Genomic DNA, 26198 nt, shown 5'->3' with positions numbered 1-26198 from the left:
TGACGTCGCTGTGACGCCGCATGGACCGCCCCCTTAGAAAGGAGGCGGTTCGCCCGTCACAGCGACGTCGCCGGACAGGTAAGTATGTGTGACGGCTCTGGGCGATGTTGTGCGGCACGGGCAGTGATATGCCCGTGTCGCGCAACAGATGGGGGCGGGTACCCACACTAGCGATATCGGGACCGATATCGCAGTGTGTAAAGTAGCCTTTAGTTAGCCGGAAGTTTGACGAGGGCACTCTTCAGACAAAACATGTCAAAGTCTTTGGCAAACTGTAAACAATCAGCAGCGTAACGTCAGTGATCCCTTTTAATGTTGTTTAGATAAGGAAGGTCATAGAAATACCGTAAAAATGCCGTTATTAAGAAAACATCTTGAAAACAGCCTGTTATAAAGAGAATACATGTAATTCCTTGCTGAAGCCTCAGATAAAGGGGAATCTAAAGGGATATTCCACTTATAAAAATTAAAACAATCTCAATGATACAATACAAGTAACTATTATAGTTAAAATGTTCATAAGTAAAAAATATATAGTTACAATTTTTTTTTTTTTTTTATACCTTTCCTTACTTATAAGGGTATGTGGTTAGGTTACAATCAGTGTTTGGGCATTTTGGACGTATAGTGTTTTCATGGTGTCCAAAACACTGCATTGTACAGTCATAGTGGATGGGATATATAGAAATCTACTGCCCACTGAACTTCTTTTCTCCGTAAACTGACCTGCAGCGCGGTGTCCGAGCCGCGGCATGTCAGTTTATGCTTTCGGAGACACAAGTGTTCTCCATAGGGAGAACACAGCGAAAATCTGCTGCTCCCAGAATCCTAATCGTGGGCATGGGCCGCTGCGTTGTCACACAGACAACGCTGACGTCTCCGGAAAAGGAATGACACTGCGTCTAAGGCCCCCTTCACATGTCCGTGTCTCCGGTACGTGTTTGTTCCGTTTTCTCACATGCCGGAGACACGGGCACACATAGACCCATTAAAATCAACGGGTCTGTGCTCACGTGCGTGTTTTGCCATGGACTGTGTGTACGTATGGAGCATACGTGTGCCCGTAGACATGTCCGTTTTTCTCCGGCGTCACGGGTGTCACACGGACCGCACACAGACCGCACGGATGTGATCCATGTGACACACACCATAGAAAACACACATGTCTGTCAAATAAAAAGAATTTCTATACTCACCGGTCCCCAGTGCTGCTGTCTCTGCCGCTGCGTCACTCACTTCCAACCCCCGCTCATTATGCTCATTGCATATTCACTCCACTGTGGCCGGAAGCAGCAGCAGCGGGCAGTCGGCAGGACCGGAGACCGAAGATCAGCACCACGGACAGCGACGCCAGGGACAAGTGAGCAGAAAGTTCCCGTTCTCAGAGTGTTATCAAGGATAACACACGGAGTACACGCGTGTGCCATAAACACGGCACACGGAGGGCAATACGCACCTTATACATGTCCGTGAAAAACGTGTGATTTTCACGGACGTGTGAAGGGGGCCTAAAACACAGCGTGATTGTGAAAATGTACCCTAACTGATAGGGCCACCATGCTATGAATAATTAGTTAGTTAATTAATTATTTATAATAATAAATAATAATAATTAATGAATTAGTATATTTCATAATTAATTAATTCATACTCCACCACTGCTTTTATTGCCTATGGGACTGATGGAATATGTTTACACGTTGCTTTTTTTGCTGCATTTTTTTGTAGCAAAACCTGCTCTCATAAGAGTAAAAAAGCTTCTTCCAAAGATTAGGTTTTTCTGATTTTTTTTTTTTGCTGTGTTTTTAAATTATTTTTTTTTCTACAGTGCACACTTGAATAATTCACCAGAAAAGCAGCAATAACAGAGCAAAAAACACAGCTGCATTTTTGCACTTTCTCATTGATTTCAATGGTGGATAAATGCAAAGAAAAGTTGAAAGAATTGACACGCTGGTTCTTTAAAAAAAGGCAGCAGTTTTCCATTTCAGTCAGAGAACAAAAGCAAATGTGTGTCTGTGTGCATGAGATTTCTGGACTCTCCTTAGCTGGTACTGTAAAAAGCAGCCTTTAATTTGCATAAAACGGATGAAAAACCACAGCAAAACTGCATGTGAATGTAGCGCCCCTGAATATATCAGGGTGCTACAGGGAACTGCATCCTCTCCTCAGGGTGCAGGGCCTACCCCCCATGGTTCCAGGTACCTAAGAAAACCGGTGTCACCTCCATCAGCACCACAAATCCAAACCACACCTCACATCATGACCTGTCAGACACACCAGTGGGTGGTCTAGCTGGAACAAGGCCACCCACCTAGGGGTCAGGCAGACTGGTGGGAGGGAGGAAGTCAGTTAAGTGAGAGCCCTCAAAGTGCGAGGAGCTGGAGTGTTAACTCCCTGGGAGCTAGACTGAGGTTGGGTCGCACACAGTGGTCCGGGACCAGAGGAGTCGGTGACCGGGTGCAGGGACGTCGGTCTGGGGTGCGACAGACGTGATCTAGGAGGGACTGCAGGCACCAAAGAGGGGTTGACAGAGCTGACCGCTACCGAGCACGACTGGGTACAGGACCCTAGGTCAGGAGCTGATTCTACGTCTTGGCAATTAACCTGCAGAGGGAGAGGATCTTCAGGACCTTCCCTGAGAGCTCAGAGATTAAGGGCATCAGCACAACGCGGGGGACAGAGTTTTTCAAACAAAGCAAACCACTGAAGTCCCAAATGCCAGCCATCAAGAGCACAGCTACACTACACATAGTGAGGGAGGCCCCCTACAGCTTCAAGCCACGGGGACCACCAACAGACAACAAATTGTGCACAGAGGCAGGCTCCGGATTACTAAGTGACACGAGTGGGACTGGATACTTGGACGGGCTCCCCACAGCGGCACACAGAGACTTTGGTTTACTTACAGTGTGTGTGTCTACTTTATAAACCTCATCCAACACCACAACTACCTGCAGTGAGTACCCTGATCCCTGCACCCTGTTCTCCCAAAGCCGTCCTCCCAAAGCTACCAAAACCCCAGAGTCCGGGGCCTTCCCTACCTGCGGAGGGACTGACACCTTGCTGCTCCACACCATCTGCACGGTACTCCTTCCAGCAGCGGCAGTACTGCCATTACCGCAACCTGCAGGTGGCTTCACAAACTTCTCCCCTGTAAATAACCCCTTTTCAAGTTTTGAGTGCTCGCTGAGCCTGGGTCTGGACCCCTTGAGCCACGACCACCCCGGATCCGAGCACCCTGGTCGTCGCCGAGGCGGCACATGAACATAGCAATAAATCTGCAACTTTTATAGATAGGTGATAAATTATTTTTCACCAATTCCTTTTATGATAAAGATTATTAACAATGGCGTATAACTCAGACAAGTGCTATCCAATCTTATACTACTGCGCTTTTTTTTCTCATGCACTTTTTGCCTATAAAGTGCATCAAGCAATGACGTGAAGTTGGGATGACAATAAAATGTGTATGACAGCGCTATTTATAACTGCAATTTATAGGGTTTAAGGTGCGGTCTGATCTAAGTACTGGTAATAAAGGGTTCAAGAAGAGAAATGAGATCTGTCAATTGGGTAAACATAATTATGTTTTAATTATATTTTTTTCTTGCATAGGAATGGTTTCAATAGTTCAGTGAAGTTCCTCTCCAGCGTGTTAGATGTTAATCTTACTAATGAAGAGGATTATGGGAGGTTTACATGTCAACTACAGAATGCCTCTGCCTCATTTACACTCCATAAAGCAGGTACTGATTGTATCTATGAAATGAAATCAAAGCCTCAGTGTGCGGCCCCAATTAATTCTTTGTGCGGCCCCCTATGAATCCTTTGTGCTGCCCCTATGAATCCTTTGTGCTGCCTCTATGAATCCTTTGTGCTGCCCCCTATGAATCCTTTGTGCTGCCCCCTATGAATCCTTTGTGCTGCCCCCTATGAATCTTTGGTGCTGCCCCCTATGAATCTTTTGTGCTGCCCCCTATGAATCCTTTGTGCTGCCCCCTATGAATCCTTTGTGCTGCCCCCTATGAATCCTTTGTGCTGCCCCCTATGAATCCTTTGTGCTGCCCCCTCTGAATCCTTGGTGCTGTTCCTCTGTGAATCCTCGGTGCTGTTCCCCTGTGTATTATTGGGGCCGTTCCCCTGTGACTCCTCGGGGCCGTTCCCCTGTGACTCCTCGGGGCCGTTCCCCTGTGACTCCTCGGGGCCGTTCCCCTGTGACTCCTCGGGTCCGTTCCCTTGTGACTCCTCAGGGCTGTTCCACTGTGACTCCTCAGGGCTGTTCCCCTGTGACTCCTCGGGGCTGTTCCCCTGTGACTCCTTGGGGCTGTTCCCGTGTGACTCCTTGGGGCTGTTCCCGTGTGACTCCTCGGGGCTGTTCCCCTGTGACTCCTCGGGGCTGTTCCCCTGTGACTCCTCGGGGCGTTCCCCTGTGACTCCTCGGGGCCGTTCCCCTGTGACTCCTCGGGGCCGTTCCCCTGTGACTCCTCGGGGCCGTTCCTCTGTGACTCCTCGGGTCCGTTCCCTTGTGACTCCTCAGGGCTGTTCCACTGTGACTCCTCAGGGCTGTTCCCCTGTGACTCCTCGGGGCTGTTCCCCTGTGACTCCTTGGGGCTGTTCCCGTGTGACTCCTCGGGGCTGTTCCCGTGTGACTCCTCGGGGCTGTTCCCCTGTGACTCCTCGGGGCTGTTCCCCTGTGACTCCTCGGGGCTGTTCCCCTGTGACTCCTCGGGGCGTTCCCCTGTGACTCCTCGGGGCCGTTCCCCTGTGACTCCTCGGGGCCGTTCCCCTGTGACTCCTCGGGGCCGTTCTCCTGTGACTCTTCAGGGCCGTTCCCCTGTGACTCCTCGGGGCCGTTCCCCTGTGAATGTTCTGTGCCGTTCCCCTGTGAATCCTCGGTGCCCTTCCCCTGTGAATCCTTGGTGCTGCCCCCTGTGAATCCTCGGTGCGGCCCCCTGTGAATCCTCGGTGCGGCCCCCTGTGACTCCTCGGTGCGGCCCCCTGTGAATCCTCGGTGCCGGTTTCCTAGAGTGCTAAATTGTGAGTTCACAGTTTGTTAATATGACAGTATAGAAAATTACAATGTATGTTTAGATTAGCACTAATGATGACATAGATGAAGGTAAGTGCACTTCATGTCTGGATAATGAAGGGACAGACATACTATTGGTGCAGTCTGTGCAGCCGAACAGAGTCCCAAGTAGTAAGGGGGCCACTACCAGCTCCAAAGCATGAGAAATTGTGCATTATGATGGGCTATCGGGCTGCAAAGGGCCCATATATTGTTCTTGCACAGGGGCTTCTTCTGTCTGTTTGCTCCTTGGGCAATGACTGACAATATTATTATATTACAAATATACATATATATGTATATATACAAATACAACAAATGCAACATTCCAAACAACAACTGAAAACCACATAAAAGTTAATAATGATCTATTGCAAATATTCTAAAATATATGTGCTATCAAATAAAGCTTTGCTCTAAAGAGAAAAACCTTCCCCTCTTCATAGGACATTTGATCAAGAAATAAGAGTAGGGGGTGTTTTACTGCTGGGAAACTTTGGCTGTTATTTCAAAGGAAAGGAAACCAATCTAAAGGGTGCTTTAAACGCTGCGACATTGCTAACGATATATCGTCGGGGTCTTGTCGTTAGTGACGCACATCCAGCACCGTTAGCGACATCGCAGGGTGTGACACCAAGGAGCGATGATCAACGAGCGCAAAAGCGTTAAAAATCGTTGACCGTTGACACGTCACTCCTTTTCATAATGTCGTTGCTGCTGAGTGTACGATGTTGTTCATCGCTCCTGCGGCATCACACATCGCTATGAGTGACACCGCAGGAATGACGAACATCTCCTTACCTGCGTCCACCGGCAATGAGGAAGAAAGGAGGTGGGTGGCATGTTCCGGCCGCTCCTCTCCGCCCCTCCTCTGTTATTGGGCGGCTGCTTAGTGACACAGCTGTGACGTCACTATGACTCCGAACACACCTCCCCCTTGAGGGATGGATTATTCGGCAGTCACAGCGACGTCGCTGACCAGGTATGTGCATGTGACGTTGCCATAGCTATAATGTTCGCTACGGCAGCGATCAACAAATGTCGCACGAACGACGGGGGCGGGTGCTATCGCGGACGGGGGCGGCTGCTATCGCTAGCGATGTCGCAGCGTGTAAAGCACCCTTAAGACACGCTGCATGAAAATTGGACTGAGTGGAATGCGATAAAACATCTCATTCCACGCAAACCAATATTAGCCTATGTGCCAGCTCTAATGAGCGATTATTTTCTCAGCCCTAATCGTACCGAGAAAACAATCGCAGCATGCACGAGTGTAATGCGTTCCTTTTTTCTATCGCACCCATTGAAGCCTATGGGGCGAGAGAAAGATCCCACTGCACTCGCAGTACACCGGTGTACCGCGAGTGCAGTGCGAGAATGCCAATAGCTGGCAACAGAGGAGAGAGTGAGATAAATCCCTCCCTCCCCTCCTCAGAGCCGGCCCGCCCTCCGCAGCTGAGGTCCGGTCGCATGATCGGACCTCAGTAGCAGTGACACTCGCATGACACTCAGCTCCTGCTGTGCTGCCAGCGTGAGACGAGTGTCATGCGAGGATCACATTAGTCCCTGTGTGGCCTCGGCCTAATCGCACTTCCATAGCTCCTGTATTTCTCTTTCTTCAATTTTTTTTTTCCTTCAAGGGTCCTGTACTTTTAGCTGAGATCCTTAGTTGTATAGCAGCTGTTTTCCTAAATCTCAGCCGTTTGAGCTATGGATCAGTCTTCCTTCCCAATTCCCTGACAGTATATTATTTATCTTTGTTTGCCATGTTACAGACATAGTGAAGTGTGGCCCATCCACTAGTTACCATTTCTACAATTCTTTTATTTCACGTTATACTTGCCACTCATCGCTTTCACTTCTGTTACTGCACTTTTACATACTGCTTGAATCAGGACTTCACTAATAAGGACATTTGCGACATTTGGTAATCGCTGCCGTAGCGAACATTATCGCTATTGCAGCGTCACATGCACATACCTTTTCAGCGATGTCGCTGTGACCGCCGAACAATCCCTCCTTCAAGGGGGAGGTGCGTTCGGCGTCATAGCGACGTCACTGCGGTGTCACTAAGCTGCCGCCCAATAGCAGAGGAGGGGCGGAGATGAGCCGCTGGAACATGCCGCCCACCTCCTTCCTTCCTCATTGCCGGTGGACGCAAGTAAGGAGATGTTCGCGTTCCTGTGGTGTCACACATAACGATGTGTGACGCCGCAGGAACGACAAACAACCTCGCAACTGACAAGACAACGATTTTTTGGTAAATGAACGACGTGTCACAGACCAACGATTTTTGCCTCTTTTGCGATCGTTTAAGGTCGCTCATAGGTGTCACACGCTGCGATGTCGCTAACGACTCCGGATGTGCGTCACAAATACCGTGACCCCGACGATATATCGTTAGTGATGTCACAGCATGTAAAGCACCCTTTAGGCCTTAAGTAACAGATATAGAAGTGAGATCTTGCAATGCCTTGAAAAAGTATTCATGCCCTGTAAACTTTTCCACGTTTTATCTCCGTTACACCCACAAGTTTAAATGTATTTTATTGTGATTTTATGTGATATCTTGACAGGAGAATTTCTTATTTATCAATCATAGAAGCCAAAGACATCTGCTCCAGTTGAAGACTTTATTCTCATATATTAGGAGACAGCTCAAAAGCACCTTCCAGGAACAAAATATAAGTGTCTGTCTTTCTAGGATTATGTCAGGTTTTTTTTATAGCAATACATTCAAAGGAAACAGCTGCAAAAAATAATGTATCACATTAGCCATAAATCTCTTAATTTCCAGCTCACCAGATAAGGAACTTCTACAATATTCTATTTTAGATAGGACTTTTGTCGCGGGCGGGGAGGAGGGTGTCAGCAAACTACGCTCGCCCCCTTCTGCTCGGGTCCGGCGGCCGCTGCTCAGTGGTGGCTCGAGCCGTAGGCCGGATCCCGGGGGTTTCTCGAGCGGCACTCCTCGCCCGTGAGTGAAAGGGGTTTGTTGGGTGCGGGGATTGTTATAGTTCGTGACGCCACCCACGGTTGTGGTGATTTCACCACCGCTGCTCAATGCGGGGGTCCCGGGGATGGTGATGCGGAGCAGCCAGGTGTTGTGTTGCCCCTCCGTGGGCAGGGGTTGGTGATCCCGGGGCCCGGTGATGGTTTGTGAGGTGCGGGGCCTGGTGGGCGCAGGGACGCGGGGGCAGCGCTGTGCCTTGCGGCACTGTGGTACTCACTCAGCCTGAGACACGGACACAGTTTGTACGGTAAACCAAACGGCTGGTAGGACGGTCCCACAGACGGCTGCACCTGCACTCCCGGTAGGTGACGGTGATGTCCCTCTTCCTTGCACCTATGGTTGACTTGTGGTAGCGGTGGATTCCCTCCGGTTACCCGCTTCCCGACTACAATCTGGGCCGGAGGAGCTCTACACTTTGCCCGCAGGCGCTGGCCCTGAGAAACTGGTGCCTTGGCGGTGGCGGCGTCTCTCTGCTTCAGGTTGAGCTGTTGCCTTCACTCGGGACTTGGTTGCTGGGGGATCTACGTCCCCTTCGCTGACGGATTCGGCAAATTTGGCGACTCCTAGCCTTGCCGGGGTCCGAGAGGCCCCTGCCCTGGTGCTGACTGTCCTTCGGAACACTGCTCCAGACCACCGGGCACACAGCCAACGGGGTCCTTCCAGGAACTTCCAAACGTTCCCCCCCAGACAGTCACCGCCGTCGCTGACCTTGCTGTTCTGGCCCTACACAAAGCTGGACCCTTCAGGCTTTCCTTCCTTCTTGTCACCTCACTTGCTTTCCTCCTTTTCCACTTTTACTACTTGTTTACTCCTTTCTAGCCCTCAGCTAGACTTCACTCTTGCCCTGCCTGGGCTACTCTCTAGCTCTTCCCTGAGCTAACTGCCTGGTTTCTCCCGCCTCCAGAACTGTGATCTCCTTGGTGGGCGGAGCCAACCGCCTGGCCCACCCCCTGGTGTGAATCATCAGCCTCTGGAGGAAGGCAACAAGGATTTGTAGTTTAGCTGTGATGTGCCTACCTGGAGTGTGGGGTGTGGTGGTGTTGTGACCTGTGACCCCTGGCTTGCCCAGGGCGTCACACTTTGGCTTTGAATAAATCTTTCATATTCTGCCATATTATCTTGTCAGGAGAAGCCTAGATAAACAAAGTCTGCGGATATAGCTTGCTCTCCCTCTCTTCATACATCAGTAGATACAGAATAATGAGTACAGAGAATTTACTTATAATATTCAGCTATAAATATTAGACTAGAATTCCTATAACATATATAGCATGTAAAGGAAATGATACATGGGTTCTAACTATTTTAAAAATATAAATTTTAAAATTATGACGTGCATTTATATTTAGCCGTCCTGAATCAATACTTTGTAGGACTTTGGTGTCAGCTGACCACATGCTAACTGTGACCGCTACATGTCACGTGGAAGAAGGTGCCCTGGTCCATCCTGATCCATCGCACGGCACATATCATATCCCTGTGGAGCAGCTCTGCTTTGAGATAATCTTAGATCATGATTAGTGATGAGCGAGTACTAAAAAGCTCGGGTGCTCGAAGCTCGGGCCGAGCCTCCCAAGATACTCGTGTACTCGGCCCGAGCAACGAGCCCAATGTTATCCTATGGGAGACCCGAGTATTTTTGTGAAATGACCTCCCGGCAGCATGGAGAAACCCTAAAAATGGCACAAAAGTCTCAGAAGAGTGCTCAAATGACATGGCAACAGCATGGGGAAGACCCCTTGAAGCATTTATCACTCAAAAGTCACAGCTGTGAACAATTTTGTCCGCGTTTTACGCCATTTTTACGGACTCACCAGAAAACCTTCCAAAATGACCCCAAAATGATTTTTCATGGCGGAAATGTTAAGGGCACATACCCAATAGTGAGATAGATCTGGTGTATGTTACTTTTTGAGATTAATACATGAAAGATTTTACGTGAAAACATTGTGTGGCACTCCGATGTCCCTGAGAAGAGACGTACATGAAGGCCTCTTGAGTCTAATGTGCCCATTTTGAGGAAGTGAGTCTTTGTAGTATTTTCCTTTGCCAGGGCAGTCCAAAATTGTGAGGTTCACCAATGCCCCTGCATACAGACGTGCATGAGGGCCTCAAAACATTAAGTGTCCATTGTCAGGAAGTGGGTGTATTATAGTATAGCCCTTAGGCAGGGCAGCCAAAAATTGGGAGGCTCCACATTGTCCCTGGATAGAGACGTGCATGATGGCCTTTAAACCTGAAGTGCCCATTGTAAGGAAGTGGGTCTATTTCAGTATAGCCCTTTGCCAGGGCAGCCAAAAATTGGGAGGCTCCACGTTGTCCCTGGGTAGAGACGTGCATGATGGCCTCAAAACATTAAGTGTCCATTTTAAGGAAGTGGGTGTATTTCAGTATAGCCCTTAGGCAGGGCAGCCAAAAATTGGGAGGCTCCACATTGTCCCTGGGTAGAGACGTGCATGAGGGCCTCAAAACATTAAGTGTCCATTTTAAGGAAGTGGGTGTATTTCAGTATAGCCCTTTGCCAGGGCAGCCAAAAATTGGGAGGCTCCACATTGTCCCTGGGTAGAGACGTGCATGATGGCCTCAAAACATTAAGTGTCCATTTTAAGGAAGTGGGTGTATTTCAGTATAGCCCTTAGGCAGGGCAGCCAAAAATTGGGAGGCTCCACATTGTCCCTGGGTAGAGACGTGCATGAGGGCCTCAAAACATTAAGTGTCCATTTTAAGGAAGTGGGTCTATTTCAGTATAGCCCTTTGCCAGGGCAGCCAAAAATTGGGAGGCTCCACATTGTCCCTGGATAGAGCCGTGCATTATGGCCTGTAAACCTGAAGTGCCCATTGTAAGGAAGTGGGTCTATTTCAGTATAGCCCTTTGCCAGGGCAGCCAAAAATTGGGAGGCTCCACGTTGTCCCTGGGTAGAGACGTGCATGATGGCCTCAAAACATTAAGTGTCCATTTTAAGGAAGTGGGTGTATTTCAGTATAGCCCTTAGGCAGGGCAGCCAAAAATTGGGAGGCTCCACGTTGTCCCTGGGTAGAGACGTGCATGAGGGCCTCAAAACATTAAGTGTCCATTTTAAGGAAGTGGGTGTATTTCAGTATAGCCCTTTGCCAGGGCAGCCAAAAATTGGGAGGCTCCACATTGTCCCTGGGTAGAGACGTGCATGAGGGCCTCAAAACATTGTTCCCATTGCAAAGGAGCGGGTCTCCTGTCGTTGTAATGTCCATTCTGCAAAGAATGGGCGAAAAAATTTACCACTGGGGGTATACCTGAAACAAAGACCTAACTATTGTAACGGTCATCATGATGGCGCATGAGGAGAAGGAGGAGCAGTCCAGCGATTATCCAAAGTCGAGAAGTGTACCCATGGGTGAGTGGAGGTACATGGCAAACTTTAAATTCCGCTCTCATTTGCTGGTGGTGTGGTGAAGTCTGGCCCAATCCAACCCTTGTTCATCTTTATCAGAGTCAGCCTGTCAGCATTTTCAGTTGACAGGCGGGTGCGTTTATCTGTAATGATTCCACCTGCGGCACTAAAAACACGCTCTGACAAAACGCTAGCAGCAGGGCAGGCCAGGACTTCCAAGGCGTAGAGAGCCAATTCATGCCACGTGTCCAGCTTGGATACCCAATAATTGTAAGGCACAGAGGAATGTCGGAGTACAGTTGTTCGATCTGCAAGGTACTCCTTCAGCATCTGGGCAAACTTAGGATTTCTTGTGGCACTACCCCGCACCTCAGGGGCTGTGGTACGTGAGGGGCTGAGAAAACTGTCCCACATCTTAAAGACTGTTCCCCTACCTCTGGCGGATTGGACTTGTGCCTCTCTCGGCTGTACGCCTCGGTTGTCCACTGATTCCTGACCTATGCCGCTAGCGTTTTGTGAGGGGAATGCTTTGCCTACTTCCGTGAGTATGGCCTTCCGAAACTGCTGCATTTTGGTTGACCTCTCCTCCACGGGAATAAGAGACAAAAAGTTCTCCTTGTAGCGTGGGTCTAACAGTGTTACCAACCTGTAATGATTGTCGGCCAAGATGTTCTTAACGCGAGGGTCACGAGACAGGCAGCTTACCATAAAGTCAGCCATGTGCGCCAGACTCTTAACAGCCAGGACTTCAGTAGCCTGACCAACAAGATGACTGAACATGCTGTCCTCCTCCTCCTCCTCCTCCTCCTCCTCCTCCTCATCTACCCTGTCCTCTGGCCAGCCACGCTGAATCGAGGATATGACTGGTGTGCATGTCATATCCTCAATTTGGCCGGAGAGTTGCTCCATGTCTTCATCCTCCTCCTCGTCATAGTCCTCCACTGCACGTTGTGATGAGACGAGGCTGGGCTGTGTGTTATCACCCACACCCACTACTGTTTCTTGCTGCAACTCATCGCGCTCCGCCTGCAATGCATCATGTTTGTTTTTCAGCAGGGACCGTTTTAGAAGGCAGAGTAGCGGTATGGTGACGCTAATAATGGCGTCATCACCACTCACCATCTTGGTGGAGTCCTCAAAGTTTTGGAGGATGGTACATAGGTCTGACATCCATCTCCACTCCTCAGGTGTTATGTGTGGAGTTTGACCCATTTCCCGACGGCTTAGGTGATGCAGGTACTCAACAACTGCCCTCTTCTGCTCACATATCCTGACCAACATGTGCAGAGTTGAATTCCAACGCGTGGGGACATCACACATCAGTCTGTGAGCCGGAAGATGCAAACGGCGCTGAAAGCCGGCAAGGCCGGCTGAAGCAGTAGGTGACTTTCGAAAATGTGCAGACAGGCGGCGAACTTTTACCAGCAGATCAGACAGCTCTGGGTATGACTTTATAAACCGCTGAACCACGAGGTTGAGCACATGGGCCACGCATGGAACATGTGTCAGCTGGCCTCGCCTCAAAGCCGCCACCAGGTTCCGGCCATTGTCACAAACGACCTTTCCTGGCTTTAGGTTCAGAGGTGTGAGCCAGTGATCTGCCTGCTGTTTCAGAGCTGTCCACAGCTCTTCTGCATTGTGGGGTTTGTCACCTATGCAGATTAGCTTCAGCACAGCCTGTTGCCGCTTCGCCGAGGCAGTGCTGCAGTGCTTCCAGCTTGTGACTGGTGTGGAGGGCACAGTGGATGAGGATGCGCAGGAGGAGGAGGAGGCTGAAGAGCATGACATTCCGGAGCTGTAGAGTGTGGGTGAAACACTGACTGAGGTAGGGCCTGCAAACCTTGGTGTGGGAAGGACGTGTTCCGTCCCTCGCTCAGACTGGGTCCCAGCTTCCACAATATTAACCCAGTGTGCCGTCAACGAGATGTAGCGGCCTTGCCCACAAGCACTTGTCCACGTGTCTGTGGTTAGGTGGACCTTGGGTGAAACAGCGTTGTTCAGGGCACGTGTGATGTTTTGTGACACGTGGTTATGCAACGCGGGGACGGCACACCGGGAGAAATAGTGGCGGCTGGGGACCGAGTAACGTGGGACAGCTGCCGCCATCAGGTCACGGAATGCTTCTGTCTCCACCAGCCTAAAAGGCAACATTTCCAGCGCAAGCAGTCGCGAAATGTTAGCATTTAGAACTGTGGCATGTGGGGTGTTGGCAGTGTATTTGCGCCTGCGTTCAAAGGTTTGCTGAATGGATAACTGAACGCTGCGCTGGGACAAGGACGTGCTTGATGATGGTGTTCTTTCTGCGTAGGCAACTGCAGGTGCAGGAGTGGAGGAGGCTTGTTCGCAGGCAGCATGGACAGAGGATTGGCTCGCATGCACAACCAGCGAAGACGTAGCAGTGACATCAGCAAGCACTGCTCCTCGACTCTGTTGTACTTCCCACAAAGTCGGGTGCTTGGCTGACATGTGCCTGATCATGCTGGTGGTGGTCAGGCTGCTAGTTTTGGTACCCCTGCTGATGCTGGCACGGCAGGTGTTGCAAATGGCCTTTTTTGAATCATCTGGATCCAACTTAAAAAACTGCCAGACTCGTGAAGACCTAACATTTGTACAGGCACCTTGTGTCGTCGTGTTGTTCCGGGGAACGGTTGCCTGACTTCTGCCTGGGGCCACCACCCTGCTTCTTACTGCCTGTTGTGATGCTACGCCTCCCTCCCCCTGTGCACTGCTGTCCTCGCTCTGCATATCCTCCTGCCAGGTTGGGTCAGTTACTGGATCATCCACCACGTCGTCTTCCTCTTCCGCACCCTGCTCCTCCTCCTGACTTGCTGACAATTGTGTCTCATCATCGTCCACCACTTGTTGAGACACGTTGCCAACTTCGTGAGAACGTGGCTGCTCAAATATTTGGCCATCTGTACAGACGATCTCCTCATGACCCACTTCAATATGAGCTGGCGAGAGGCCAGAATGTGTGAATGGAAACGTGAACAGCTCTTCCGAGTGTCCAAGTGTGGGATCATTAATGTCCGAGGAGGACGTGTACTCAGCCTGGTGGTAGGAAGGAGGATCAGGTTCAGAAATGTGCGGTGCAGTATCACGGCTACTGACACTTGACCGTGTGGAAGACAGAGTGTTTGTGGTGGTGCCAATCTGACTGGAAGCATTATCCGCTATCCAACTAACAACCTGTTGACACTGGTCTTGGTTCAAGAGCGGTGTACTGCTGCGGTCCCCAAGAATTTGGGACAGGACGTGCGAGCGACTAGATGTGGCCCTTTGTTGTGGCGAAATTAGAGCTTGCCCACGACCTCGGCCTCTGCCTGCACCACCATCACGTCCACTTCCTTGTTCCTTGCCAATGCCCTTGCGCATTTTGCAATGCTGTGCACTGCTGACGTGTATATTCACTACTTGTGCGTTATATCAAAGTTTCTGGAAATTGCACACAAGTGCACCTGTACGCTGCCACCGACAGGCACACACGTGCGGTTTTTAAATGCAAGCACGGACGCACTAAGAACCTAACACAGGTTTTAGGAGCAAAAATTAAGAACTCTGACACTATCAGCCACTGCTGACTGACGTTTATTATACACTACACTTGTGCGTTATATAATAGTTTGGTAAAAACGCACACCAGTGCACCTGTACGCTGCCACCAACAGGCACACACGTGCGGTTTTAAAAACCAAGCACGGACGCAATAATAACCTAACACAGGTTTTAGGAGCAAAAATTAAGAACTCTGACACTATCAGCCACTGCTGACTGACGTGTATTATACACTACACTTGTGCGTTATATAATAGTTTGGTAAAAACGCACACCAGTGCACCTGTACGCTGCCACCAACAGGCACACACGTGCGGTTTTAAAAACCAAGCACGGACGCAATAATAACCTAACACAGGTTTTAGGAGCAAAAATTAAGAACTCTGACACTATCAGCCACTGCTGACTGACGTGTATTATACACTACACTTGTGCGTTATATAATAGTTTGGTAAAAACGCACACCAGTGCACCTGTACGCTGCCACCAACAGGCACACACGTGCGGTTTTAAAAACCAAGCACGGACGCAATAATAACCTAACACAGGTTTTAGGAGCAAAAATTAAGAACTCTGACACTATCAGCCACTGCTGACTGACGTGTATTATACACTACACTTGTGCGTTATATAATAGTTTGGTAAAAACGCACACCAGTGCACCTGTACGCTGCCACCAACAGGCACACACGTGCGGTTTTAAAAACCAAGCACGGACGCAATAATAACCTAACAGGTTTTTTTGGGGAGCGACAATTACAGTACAGACAAGTCAGACACTATCTGGACTGTTTTACACTGTGTACACCAGCCCCAGATATGAAGGCTGGTATACGGTCACCACTACCCTGCCTGCCTGCCTGCCTGTATACTGCTACAATAGTCCTGACAAGGACTCTTCTGGTCACTAGCCTGTATTCCGACCTGGCTATACCCTGCCTGTATATAGCAACAATAGTCCTGAGAAGGACTCTGCTACTGTACGCCGACCTGGCTATACCCTGCCTGCCTGTATACAACTAGAATAGTCCTGAGAAGGACTTTTGGTCACACTGTTTGCAGCCCTGCAACTGAAAAAGCTATAAAGGGCCGCAAAGCTTTCCCTGAATCAGCGACACTCTCCCTACACTCACTGTCAGAATAGCTGTGAGCAGAGCACAGCGCGCCGGCCGATATAAAGGCTCGGTCACGCTGTGCAGGCCGGCCAATCACTGCAATTCCACAACTAACAGGGCTGTGGCATTGCAGTGGTCTGCCAGCCAATCCCTGCATGAGGGCTGGCTCTCAAAAGAGCGCCAACATGCAGAAATGAAGACCACGAGTAAAGCACGAGTATCGCGAGATTACTCGGTCCCCGCCGAGCAGCCCGAGTACAGTGATACTCGTGCGAGTACCGAGTAGTGACAAGCATGCTCGCTCATCACTAATCATGATATATGATTTTCTGCTGTTGGATTTGTATTGACCTAATACATTCTGAGTATTTATTTGCTATTGTTTGTGTCTGCAGAAAAAGCCGGGCACATAGCCGCAGTGGCCTTCGCCCTATGTGCGTTTGCAGTTTTAGTCATCAGTATCATTCTTTACATCAAGTGTCGTCTGAACGTTAATCTTTGGTACCGAGACAAATACGGAGACCCAGAAATAAACGGTAGGTGTCAAAATAGTGATGGAAATTAGTTTCTGTGCTAGTACTGTATATAATAAGGTTCTGCCAGATTTAATTATTGAACATTGGTTACAGGACTGTTTTGGTGAAATTCCATAATTAGTTTGGATCTCAGTCTAAAGTGCATTGATGGACTGCAGTCCGCCATAAACCGCAGCATGCAAACAGTTTATTATTGCTCTTACATGTAAAGGGAATGTTTCTGATATGACCAATAAAAGTAAATCAGGGAGTTCATTTTTTTATGCAGTTTTCCATACATATTACTTAAAGGGAACCTGTCACAAGGATTTCCCCATATAAAGTGTGGCCACAACCATTATGCTCTTATATACAGCATTCTAGAATACTGTATATATGTCTCCCAGCCGATTTGCATCGTTTCTTAAAGAGTCCAATGGGTGTCACTGGTCTTGATCTGGCGCCTTCATCCTTCTTGCTTTGTGTTGAGGATGCGTCTTATGTCATCCACTCAGAGGCCTCCATTGTGCTCCTGCGCACTTCTCTCTGGCCTGCTGAGGAGAGAACACAGTACAGTAATGCGCAGGTGCAGGGAATGGCCAAGGAATGCCCACGCATGCACACTATAATACTTTGCGCTGTCCTCAGCAGAGCAGAGAGAAGTGTGCAGGAGCGCAATGGAAGACTCTGTGTGGATGACGTCATCCACAAGTAGCAAGAAGAAAGGAGGCGCTGGATCAAGACCAGCAATGCCCATCAGACCGCAGCGCCCGGTAGGTGTGTATAATAAAAGCTCTTTTTTACGTTATGCAGATCGGCCTTGGGACTTATAGCATTCTAGAATGCTATATAAAGGGCATAAAGGGGGGCGGACGTGCTTTATATGGAGAAAACCTGGTGACGAGTTCCCTTTAAAGGCCTTCAAAGGGAATTTGTCTATTGGTTCTTGCTACCTTATTTGAAAGCAGCATGATGCAGGGGCAAGGATCCTGATTCCAGCAATAAATCACTTACTGGGCTGCTTGATGTAGTTTTGCTAAAATTTCTCTGCTACAGATCTAGCAATTCTTTGAATGGTGAGCCTTGTATAACCCATCCACACCACTGATTTGTAGCTCTCTGTGTACACTCTGCATAGGCAGAAAGCTGCCAATCAGTGATGGGGGAGCGGTTATACAGACCTCATGAATATGAAGGCAAGAGTACTAGCCTTCTAGTTATAATCTACTGATTAAACAGTGGTTTTTTACCAAAACTACAGCAAGTAGCCCAGTAACTGAAACATCTGTGAAATCAGGGTCTCTATCTCTACATAATGATTAGGTGGCAAAAACTTAGTAACAGATTACATTTAAGTTGTCGATAAAGACAGAGCACATAATGCTTATTGTTCCTTAAATGAGAAGGTGGCTGGATTAGATACTAAAAAGAGCTCTTACCCATTACACATGGCACTGATATTTCCACATCTGTAACCTAAACTGTTCAATTATCACAGATATTATTTTGCATCTATATATATATATATATATATATAATTGCCTTATTCTGTCTGTCTGTCTTGCTCCAAAATTGTGTCCTTACGGTGACAAACAGCGGATTGGCCGCTCGCCTCGGCTCCGCCCCCCCGCACGGATTGGCCGTTCGCCTCACCTCGGCTCCGCCCCCCGCACGGATTGGCCGCTCGCCCAGGCTCCGCCCCCCACACGGATTGGCCTCTCGCCCCGGCCCCCTGCACGCATTAGCAACTTGGCTACGCCCCGCCCCCCTCACGCATTGCACGCACGCTCTGGCCCCGCCCCCTGCACGCATTCCCCGAAATGACACGGAGCCCCGACTCCCAGGTGAGTGCTGTACCCCCGGGAGCCCACATCAGCGTATGCCGGTGTACGCTGGTGTGGGCTCCCGTGCGAGTGGGGGGCGGGGTACGCTGGTAACCATGTAATATTGTGTTGCATGGTTACCAGCGTACACCGGCTCCCAGGTGAGCGCATCAAGGTCCTGCAGCAGCGGAACACACACACACGCACACACATAAGAACAGACACACACACACACAACAGATCACACTCACTCTCACACACACCTCACACACACATCAGATCGCATCCATACACTCACAACATCCCGTGATATCGCTTGCTTCTCGGTGGCGATCCTGTGCGTGCAGTGACCTTCCAGGACCTGCCGGAGGATCACATGGCCAGAAGTATGTGGTATCTCCGGATGTTGTGTGTGAGCGCGTATGTGCGATATCGTCAGTGTGTGTGCGTGTATGCAATAGGATGTGTGCGTGTATGCGATAGGATGTGTGCGTGTATGCGATAGGATGTGTGCATGTCGGCAGAAGGCAGAGGAGCACTGCGTGCAGCACAGCTGCTGGGACCGCCCACCAGAGGGCACAGGCAGAAGTGGGGTGTGAGTGTATGCGATCAGATGTGTGCGTGTATACTGTCTGATGTGTGACTGTGGAGCAAGGTGGGGGGTGCACAGCATGGGGGATGGAGCACGATGGGGGGTGCAAAGCATGGGAGATGGAGCACGATGGGGAGTGCGCAGCATGGGGAATGGAGCACGATGGGGGGTGCACAGCATAGGGGATGGAGCACGATGGGGAATGCGCAGCATGGGGGATGGAGCACGATGGGGAGTGCGCAGCATGGGGGATGGAGCACGATGGGGAGTGCGAAGCATGGGGGATGGAGCACGTTTGGGAGTGCGCAGCATGGGGGATGGAGCACATTTGGGAGTGCGCAGCATGGGGGATGGAGCACGATGGGGAATGCACAGCATGGGGGATGGAGCACGATGGGGAGTGCGCAGCATGGGGGATGGAGCACAATGGGGACTGCGCAGCATGGGGATGGAGCACGTTTGGGAGTGCGCAGCATGGGTGATGGAGCACGATGGGAAATGCGCAGCATGAGGGATGGAGCACGATGGGGAATGCGCAGCATGAGGGATGGAGCATGATGGGGAGTGCGCAGCATGGAGGATGGAGCACAATGGGGAGTGCGCAGCATGGCGGATGGAGCACGATAGGGAGTGCGCAGCATAGGGGATGGAGCACGATGGGGAATGCGCAGCATGGGGGATGGAGCACGATGGGGAGTGCGCAGCATGGGGGATGGAGCACGTTTGGGAGTGCGCAGCATGGGGGATGGAGCACGATGGGGAATGCGCAGCATGGGGGATGGAGCACGATGGGGAATGCGCAGCATGGGGGATGGAGCACGATGGGGAATGCTTGTTTACTTTTTTTCTTCACACGTTATGAGATACATTCCTTCCTTGCTCTCTCTCTGGGGTATTACTCTTCGTGCTGTCCCCCGCTATCTTGGACCGCATCCTCAATACACTGGGGTCTGTGCTTTCTTCCCCCTAATACCACACACCTTCATCCGCTTTTAGGCCCCGAAACCTCTTTAGCAGGACGACTCTCTAAGCCTGCCAGGGTGAGCCATAGGCTCCGGACCTCCAGAGGTTACCTGGCCCTCACACACCGAGACCACGTCTTCTCACTTCAAACCCACTTCTTCCACCATCAACGACTGCCTCTGGAGCTCCCTTTCCCAACCATCCGCCCTGCCATCTGTCATTCCTCCCTTACCACTTTAACCCTATCTTATCTAACACCTCTTCCAAATGCTCTCTGCCACCGGTTAAACCGACTCCTGGACACAACCTTTGGTAACCTGTTGAACAATTCTAGGACTGCTACATCCTAAGGGTATTCTATTCTAAAACACATATATCCATACAGGTATTTAGAATATACAACAATAAATGCAAAAGACATAGTACATTTACAGCATTGGGACATTGCCCACCTATTACAGCTATATGACACAGTTTTGCCTCTGAAGAATTGGAAATATAGTGGAATTGGAATTGGCCTGGAACGCATACTAGCATCGTCCTTCAGCGATCCTGGATTACTTCAGAGCAGCACTTACAAGCTTTTCCATAGTGAGCTTGTAAGTGCTGCTCATGTTCGAAGTTTGACCATTGGTGCTAAACAGCAGCAGTGGCCAGTCCTCTTCCCAATAAGAAAGTAAACACTAAGCTAAAGAATTAAATATTTGGGGAAAACTATGCAAATTTTTATAAGCAATTTGCACATGTATCCATCTTACAAGAAAATTCCTTTATTCAAACAGTTATATGTTCCTCAAAAGTGTGGCATTGAAAAATACAACTGATCCCACAAAATAACAAGCCCTGGTATGGCTACTTTGGAGTAAAAATTAAAGTTTATGACTTTCAAAATGCGACAAAAAATAACAAAGGAAAAAAAGCTCAATATTCACGAGGTTCAAAAAGCTGTTCAGGACAAGGGATTGCAGAATAGCTCACACTAAAAGTGGCTCGGATTACCAATAATGTGTATTTAGTCTTTTTAACTCCCATTGTTTTCCACAGATGGCCGCCTCTTTGATGCATACGTCTCTTTTTGTCCTTCAAATATCGACACGAAGTTCACCAATTTCATTCTGAAGCCGCAATTGGAGAACCGGTACGGGTACAAGCTACACCTGGACGAGCAGAGTCTCCTGCCCAGCACAGGTAATGTCACTACACACAACACTGCAATACAGAGTGGCTGGATTCAGCTAAGGTCCATGCAACCAGCTCACCAGATTCTCTGTACTGATGAGTTTGGGTAGTAGCATTAGGGTCTAACACTGTTTTATTATTTTATTTTTTCATAAATCAGTAGTACACATGAAAATAAGCAACTTTGTCACATATCGTCTGCTTTTTTTCTCTGCCACAACTGATCTTTAACTCTCAATTCAGTTATAAAAATCTGTCTTTATTAATAAAATAGGAGATGTCATTTGGTGCTCATAAAGTTCTATGGAGGAAGGAGAAACCAGAGGCAGACACACACATTCTACTGCACGTTTTCCTGACGTGACGGTGCTCAGAAAGTTTTATGGAGAGAGGAAGGAGAAGCTAGAGGCAGACACACACATTCTACTGCAAGTTTTCCTGACATGATGACGGTTATAAAGTTCTATGGAAAGAGGAAGGAAGGAGGAGCTAGAGGCAGACACACACATTCTACTGCAAGTTTTCCTGACGTGAACGGCACTCATAAAGTTCTATGGAGAGAGGAAGGAGGAGCTAGAGGCAGACACACACATTCTACTGCAAGTTTTCCTGACGTGACGGCGCTCATAAAGTTCTATGGAGAGAGGAAGGAGGAGCTAGAGGCAGACACACACATTCTACTGCAAGTTTTCCTGACGTGACGGCGCTCATAAAGTTCTATGGAGAGAGGAAGGAATGAGGAGCCAGAGGCAGACACACACATTCTACTGCAAGTTTTCCTGACGTGACGGCGCTCATAAAGTTCTATGGAGAGAGGAAGGAGGAGCTAGAGGCAGACACACACATTCTACTGCAAGTTTTCCTGACGTGACGGCGCTCATAAAGTTCTATGGAGAGAGGAAGGAATGAGGAGCCAGAGGCAGACACACACATTCTACTGCAAGTTTTCCTGACGTGACGGCGCTCATAAAGTTCTATGGAGAGATGGAGGAATGAGGAGCCAGAGGCAGACACACACATTCTACTGCAAGTTTTCCTGACGTGACGGCGCTCATCAAGTTCTATGGAGAGAGGAAGGAATGAGGAGCCAGAGGCAGACACACACATTCTACTGCAAGTTTCCTTGAAGCAACGGTGCTCATGAAGCTCTATGGAGAGAGGAAGGAATGAGGAGCCAGAGGCAGACACACACATTCTACTGCACGTTTTCCTGACATGACGGCGCTCATAAAGATCTATGGAGACCTGTAAATGTAATTTCAGGAGAACTTGCAGCAGAATGTTTGTGTCTGCCTCTACCTCCTCCATAGAACTTTATGAGCACCAACTGTCATCTCCTATCTCTGTAATGGGAACGCCTGTATTCACTGAAGCCAGATTTTATTTGTGAATTGAGAAAGAAAAATCCGTCAAGGAGGATTTCTATAATAATTATGTATTTTTAAGTTTATTACTTTCATGCATACAAATGATTTATGAAGGAAAGATTAAAATGACCGTGACTTTTTAATGCTAAATTTATACTTTAAAGCATTTGTCCAATATTATTTCTATCTTAAAATTTCCAGAAAAAAAGGATATTATCCTTATCCCTGTATGTCCTTAGCACCTAGTGGGGTTGCTGAAGAGCTCATCCCATCTGCTCCTTACCTAGGGCCCAGATCAAGGTCATCTTAGGGTCAGGTATCCGGCTCGGCGCATAGGTGCGGAACCTATCTAGGGCGGTGAGGGAAGCCAGGGCCCAGCGGCAGGTTTGGTCAGGAGTCACCATCTCCCCTGTCCATAGACGCAAGTTTTCCCTTCCTTTTGCTGTTTGCTTGCGAGACATTCTCATATTAACTTCTTCTTTCCTCTAGATCACCAAAAAATGTTATTACCCTTTCCCTACCCTAGACCACCCAGGATTTTGGCATTAACCCATAAAACTATGTACCTGGACACTGTATAAACCGTTTACCAGGATGCTATGTGATACTTCTATCTGCATGTTGTATGACTAATTGGTTGGGTGAAATTTGGCAATTTTTATTTGCAGCTGTTTAGAATACCAAGAGAGCACAATGCCCAGGTAATTTTTTGTTTTGTTTCTTTTCACAGGATGCCACTGTATTAAAGGGGTGGTTCACCCATATTTTTTATTGACTAGATCGATATTATATTGAGAAACAATGTTTCTCTCAAATACCTTATGTTGGCAATAGTGCCTGTGAGAGGTGCTATTGCAGACCGCTGTTCCCCGCTCCGTGATCACCGGCCTCCGTGACCTCGGGGATCCGGTGACGTCACGTCAAGTTCCTGACACCGCGGCCGGCCGCAGTGTCCGTGAGTGAAGGGCTGTGGGTGGTGTTTCACTACTCGGCACAGCCCATCTGCTCCCTCCTCCCTCACAGCAGAGCGCTGCAAGCAGGAGACGCGCTGTGCTGTGACAAGCGGTAAAATACCGCCCACAGCCCAGTGACTCAGGAAGACTGGGGCCGGCCGCTGGGATGTCACGTGTCTGGAACTTGACGTGACGTCACCGGATCCCCGAGGTCACAAAGCCCGGGGGTCACGGAGCGGGGAACAGCGGTCTGCAACAGCGCCTCTCACAGGTACTATTGCCAACATAAGGTATTTGAGAGAAACGTTATTTCTCAATATAAAATCAATCTAGAAAGAAGGGAATTTTGTTACTTACCGTAAATTCCTTTTCTTCTAGCTCCAATTGGGAGACCCAGACGATTGGGTGTATAGCTACTGCCTCCGGAGGCCACACAAAGCATTACACTAAAAAGTGTAAGGCCCCTCCCCTTCTGGCTATACACCCCCCGTGGGATCACGGGCTGCTCAGTTTTAGTGCTAAAGCAAGAAGGAGGAAAGCCAATAACTGGTTTAAACAAATTCAATCCGAAGTAACATCGGAGAACTGAAACAGTTCAACATGAACAACATGTGTACCCGAAAAAACCAAAAATCCCGAAGGAAACAGGGCGGGTGCTGGGTCTCCCAATTGGAGCTAGAAGAAAAGGAATTTACAGTAAGTAACAAAATTCCCTTCTTCTTCGGCGCTCCATTGGGAGACCCAGACGATTGGGACGTCCAAAAGCAGTCCCTGGGTGGGTAAATTAATACCTCAAGTTAGAGCTGCAAAACAGCCCTCCCCTACGAGGAGGCAACCGCCGCCTGCAGGACTCTTCTACCTAGGCTGGCGTCCGCCGAAGCGTAGGTATGCACCTGATAATGTTTGGTGAAAGTGTGCAGACTCGACCAGGTAGCTGCCTGGCACACCTGTTGAGCCGTAGCCTGGTGTCGTAATGCCCAGGACGCACCCACGGCTCTGGTAGAATGGGCCTTCAGCCCTGATGGAACCGGAAGCCCAGCAGAACGGTAGGCTTCAAGAATTGGTTCCTTGATCCATCGAGCCAGGGTGGATTTGGAAGCCTGCGATCCTTTGCGCTTACCAGCGACAAGGACAAAGAGTGCATCCGAGCGGCGCAGGGGCGCCGTGCGGGAAATGTAGATTCTGAGTGCTCTCACGAGATCCAACAAATGCAAATCCTTTTCATACCGATGAACTGGATGAGGACAAAAGGAAGGTAAGGAGATATCCTGATTGAGATGAAAAGAGGATACCACCTTAGGGAGAAACTCCTGAATCGGGCGCAGCACTACCTTGTCCTGGTGAAAAACCAGGAAGGGAGCTTTGGATGACAGCACTGCCAGCTCGGATACCCTCCGAAGAGACGTGACCGCTACCAGAAAGGCCACTTTCTGTGAGAGTCGAGAAAGTGAAACGTCCCTCAGAGGCTCGAAGGGCGGCTTCTGGAGAGCAACTAGTACCCTGTTCAGATCCCATGGATCTAACGGCCGTTTGTACGGAGGGACGATGGGACAAACCCCCTGCAGGAACGTGCGTACCTGAGGAAGTCGTGCTAGACGCTTTTGAAAAAATACCGATAGCGCTGAGACTTGCCCTTTAAGGGAGCCGAGCGATAAGCCTTTTTCCAAACCAGATTGCAGGAAGGAAAGAAAAGTAGGCAATGCAAATGGCCAGGGGGACACTCCCTGTGCCGAGCACCAGGATAAGAAAATCTTCCACGTTCTGTGGTAGATCTTAGCAGACGTGGGCTTCCTAGCCTGTCTCATGGTGGCCACGACCCCTTGAGATAATCCTGAAGATGCTAGTATCCAGGACTCAATGGCCACACAGTCAGGTTCAGGGCCGTAGAATTCAGATGGAAAAACGGCCCTTGTGACAGTAAGCCTGGCCGGTCTGGTAGCGCCCACGGTTGGCCGACCGTGAGATGCCACAGATCCGGATACCACGACCTCCTCGGCCAGTCTGGGGCGACGAGCAGGACGCGGCGGCAATCGGACCTGATCTTGCGTAGCACTCTGGGCAAGAGTGCCAGAGGGGGAAACACATAGGGCAGCTGGAACTGCGACCAATCTTGCACTAAGGCGTCTGCCGCCAGAGCTCTGTGATCGCGAGACCGTGCCATGAAAGTTGGGACCTTGTTGTTGTGCCGGGACGCCATTAGGTCGACGTCCGGCCTTCCCCAGCGGCGACAGATTTCCTGAAACACGTCCGGGTGAAGGGACCATTCCCCTGCGTCCATACCCTGGCGACTGAGGAAGTCCGCTTCCCAGTTTTCTACGCCGGGGATGTGAACTGCGGATATGGTGGAGGCCGTGGGTTCCACCCACATCAGAATCCGCCGGACTTCCTGGAAGGCTTGCCGACTGCGTGTCCCGCCTTGGTGGTTGATGTATGCCACCGCTGTGGAGTTGTCCGACTGAATTCGGATCTGCTTTCCTTCCAGCCACTGCTGGAAGGCTTGTAGGGCAAGATACACTGCCCTGATTTCCAGAACATTGATCTGAAGGGTGGACTCCTGCTGAGTCCACGTACCCTGAGCCCTGTGGTGGAGAAAAACTGCTCCCCACCCTGACAGACTCGCGTCTGTCGTGACCACCGCCCAGGATGGGGGTAGGAAGGACCTTCCTTGTGATAATGAGGTGGGA

General features: G+C 49.5%; 1 protein-coding gene across 2 annotated transcripts in view; it reads left to right on the top strand.

The window, feature by feature from the left end:
- The window catches only part of SIGIRR (single Ig and TIR domain containing), a 55129-nt gene that overhangs the window by 17417 nt on the left and 11514 nt on the right, over positions 1 to 26198 (top strand). For both annotated transcript variants that reach the window (XM_075326387.1, XM_075326385.1), the window contains exons 4-6: positions 3619 to 3749; positions 16518 to 16658; positions 21060 to 21203. In XM_075326387.1, coding sequence (XP_075182502.1) covers positions 3619 to 3749; positions 16518 to 16658; positions 21060 to 21203 — 416 coding nt within the window. The remainder of the gene's footprint in view (positions 1 to 3618; positions 3750 to 16517; positions 16659 to 21059; positions 21204 to 26198) is intronic.

The sequence above is a fragment of the Anomaloglossus baeobatrachus genome, chromosome 10, assembly GCF_048569485.1.
Source record: "Anomaloglossus baeobatrachus isolate aAnoBae1 chromosome 10, aAnoBae1.hap1, whole genome shotgun sequence".
NCBI lineage: Eukaryota > Metazoa > Chordata > Amphibia > Anura > Aromobatidae > Anomaloglossus > Anomaloglossus baeobatrachus.
The sequence above is the reverse complement of the archived record's forward strand: the minus strand, read 5'-3'. Positions and strand labels throughout refer to the sequence as shown.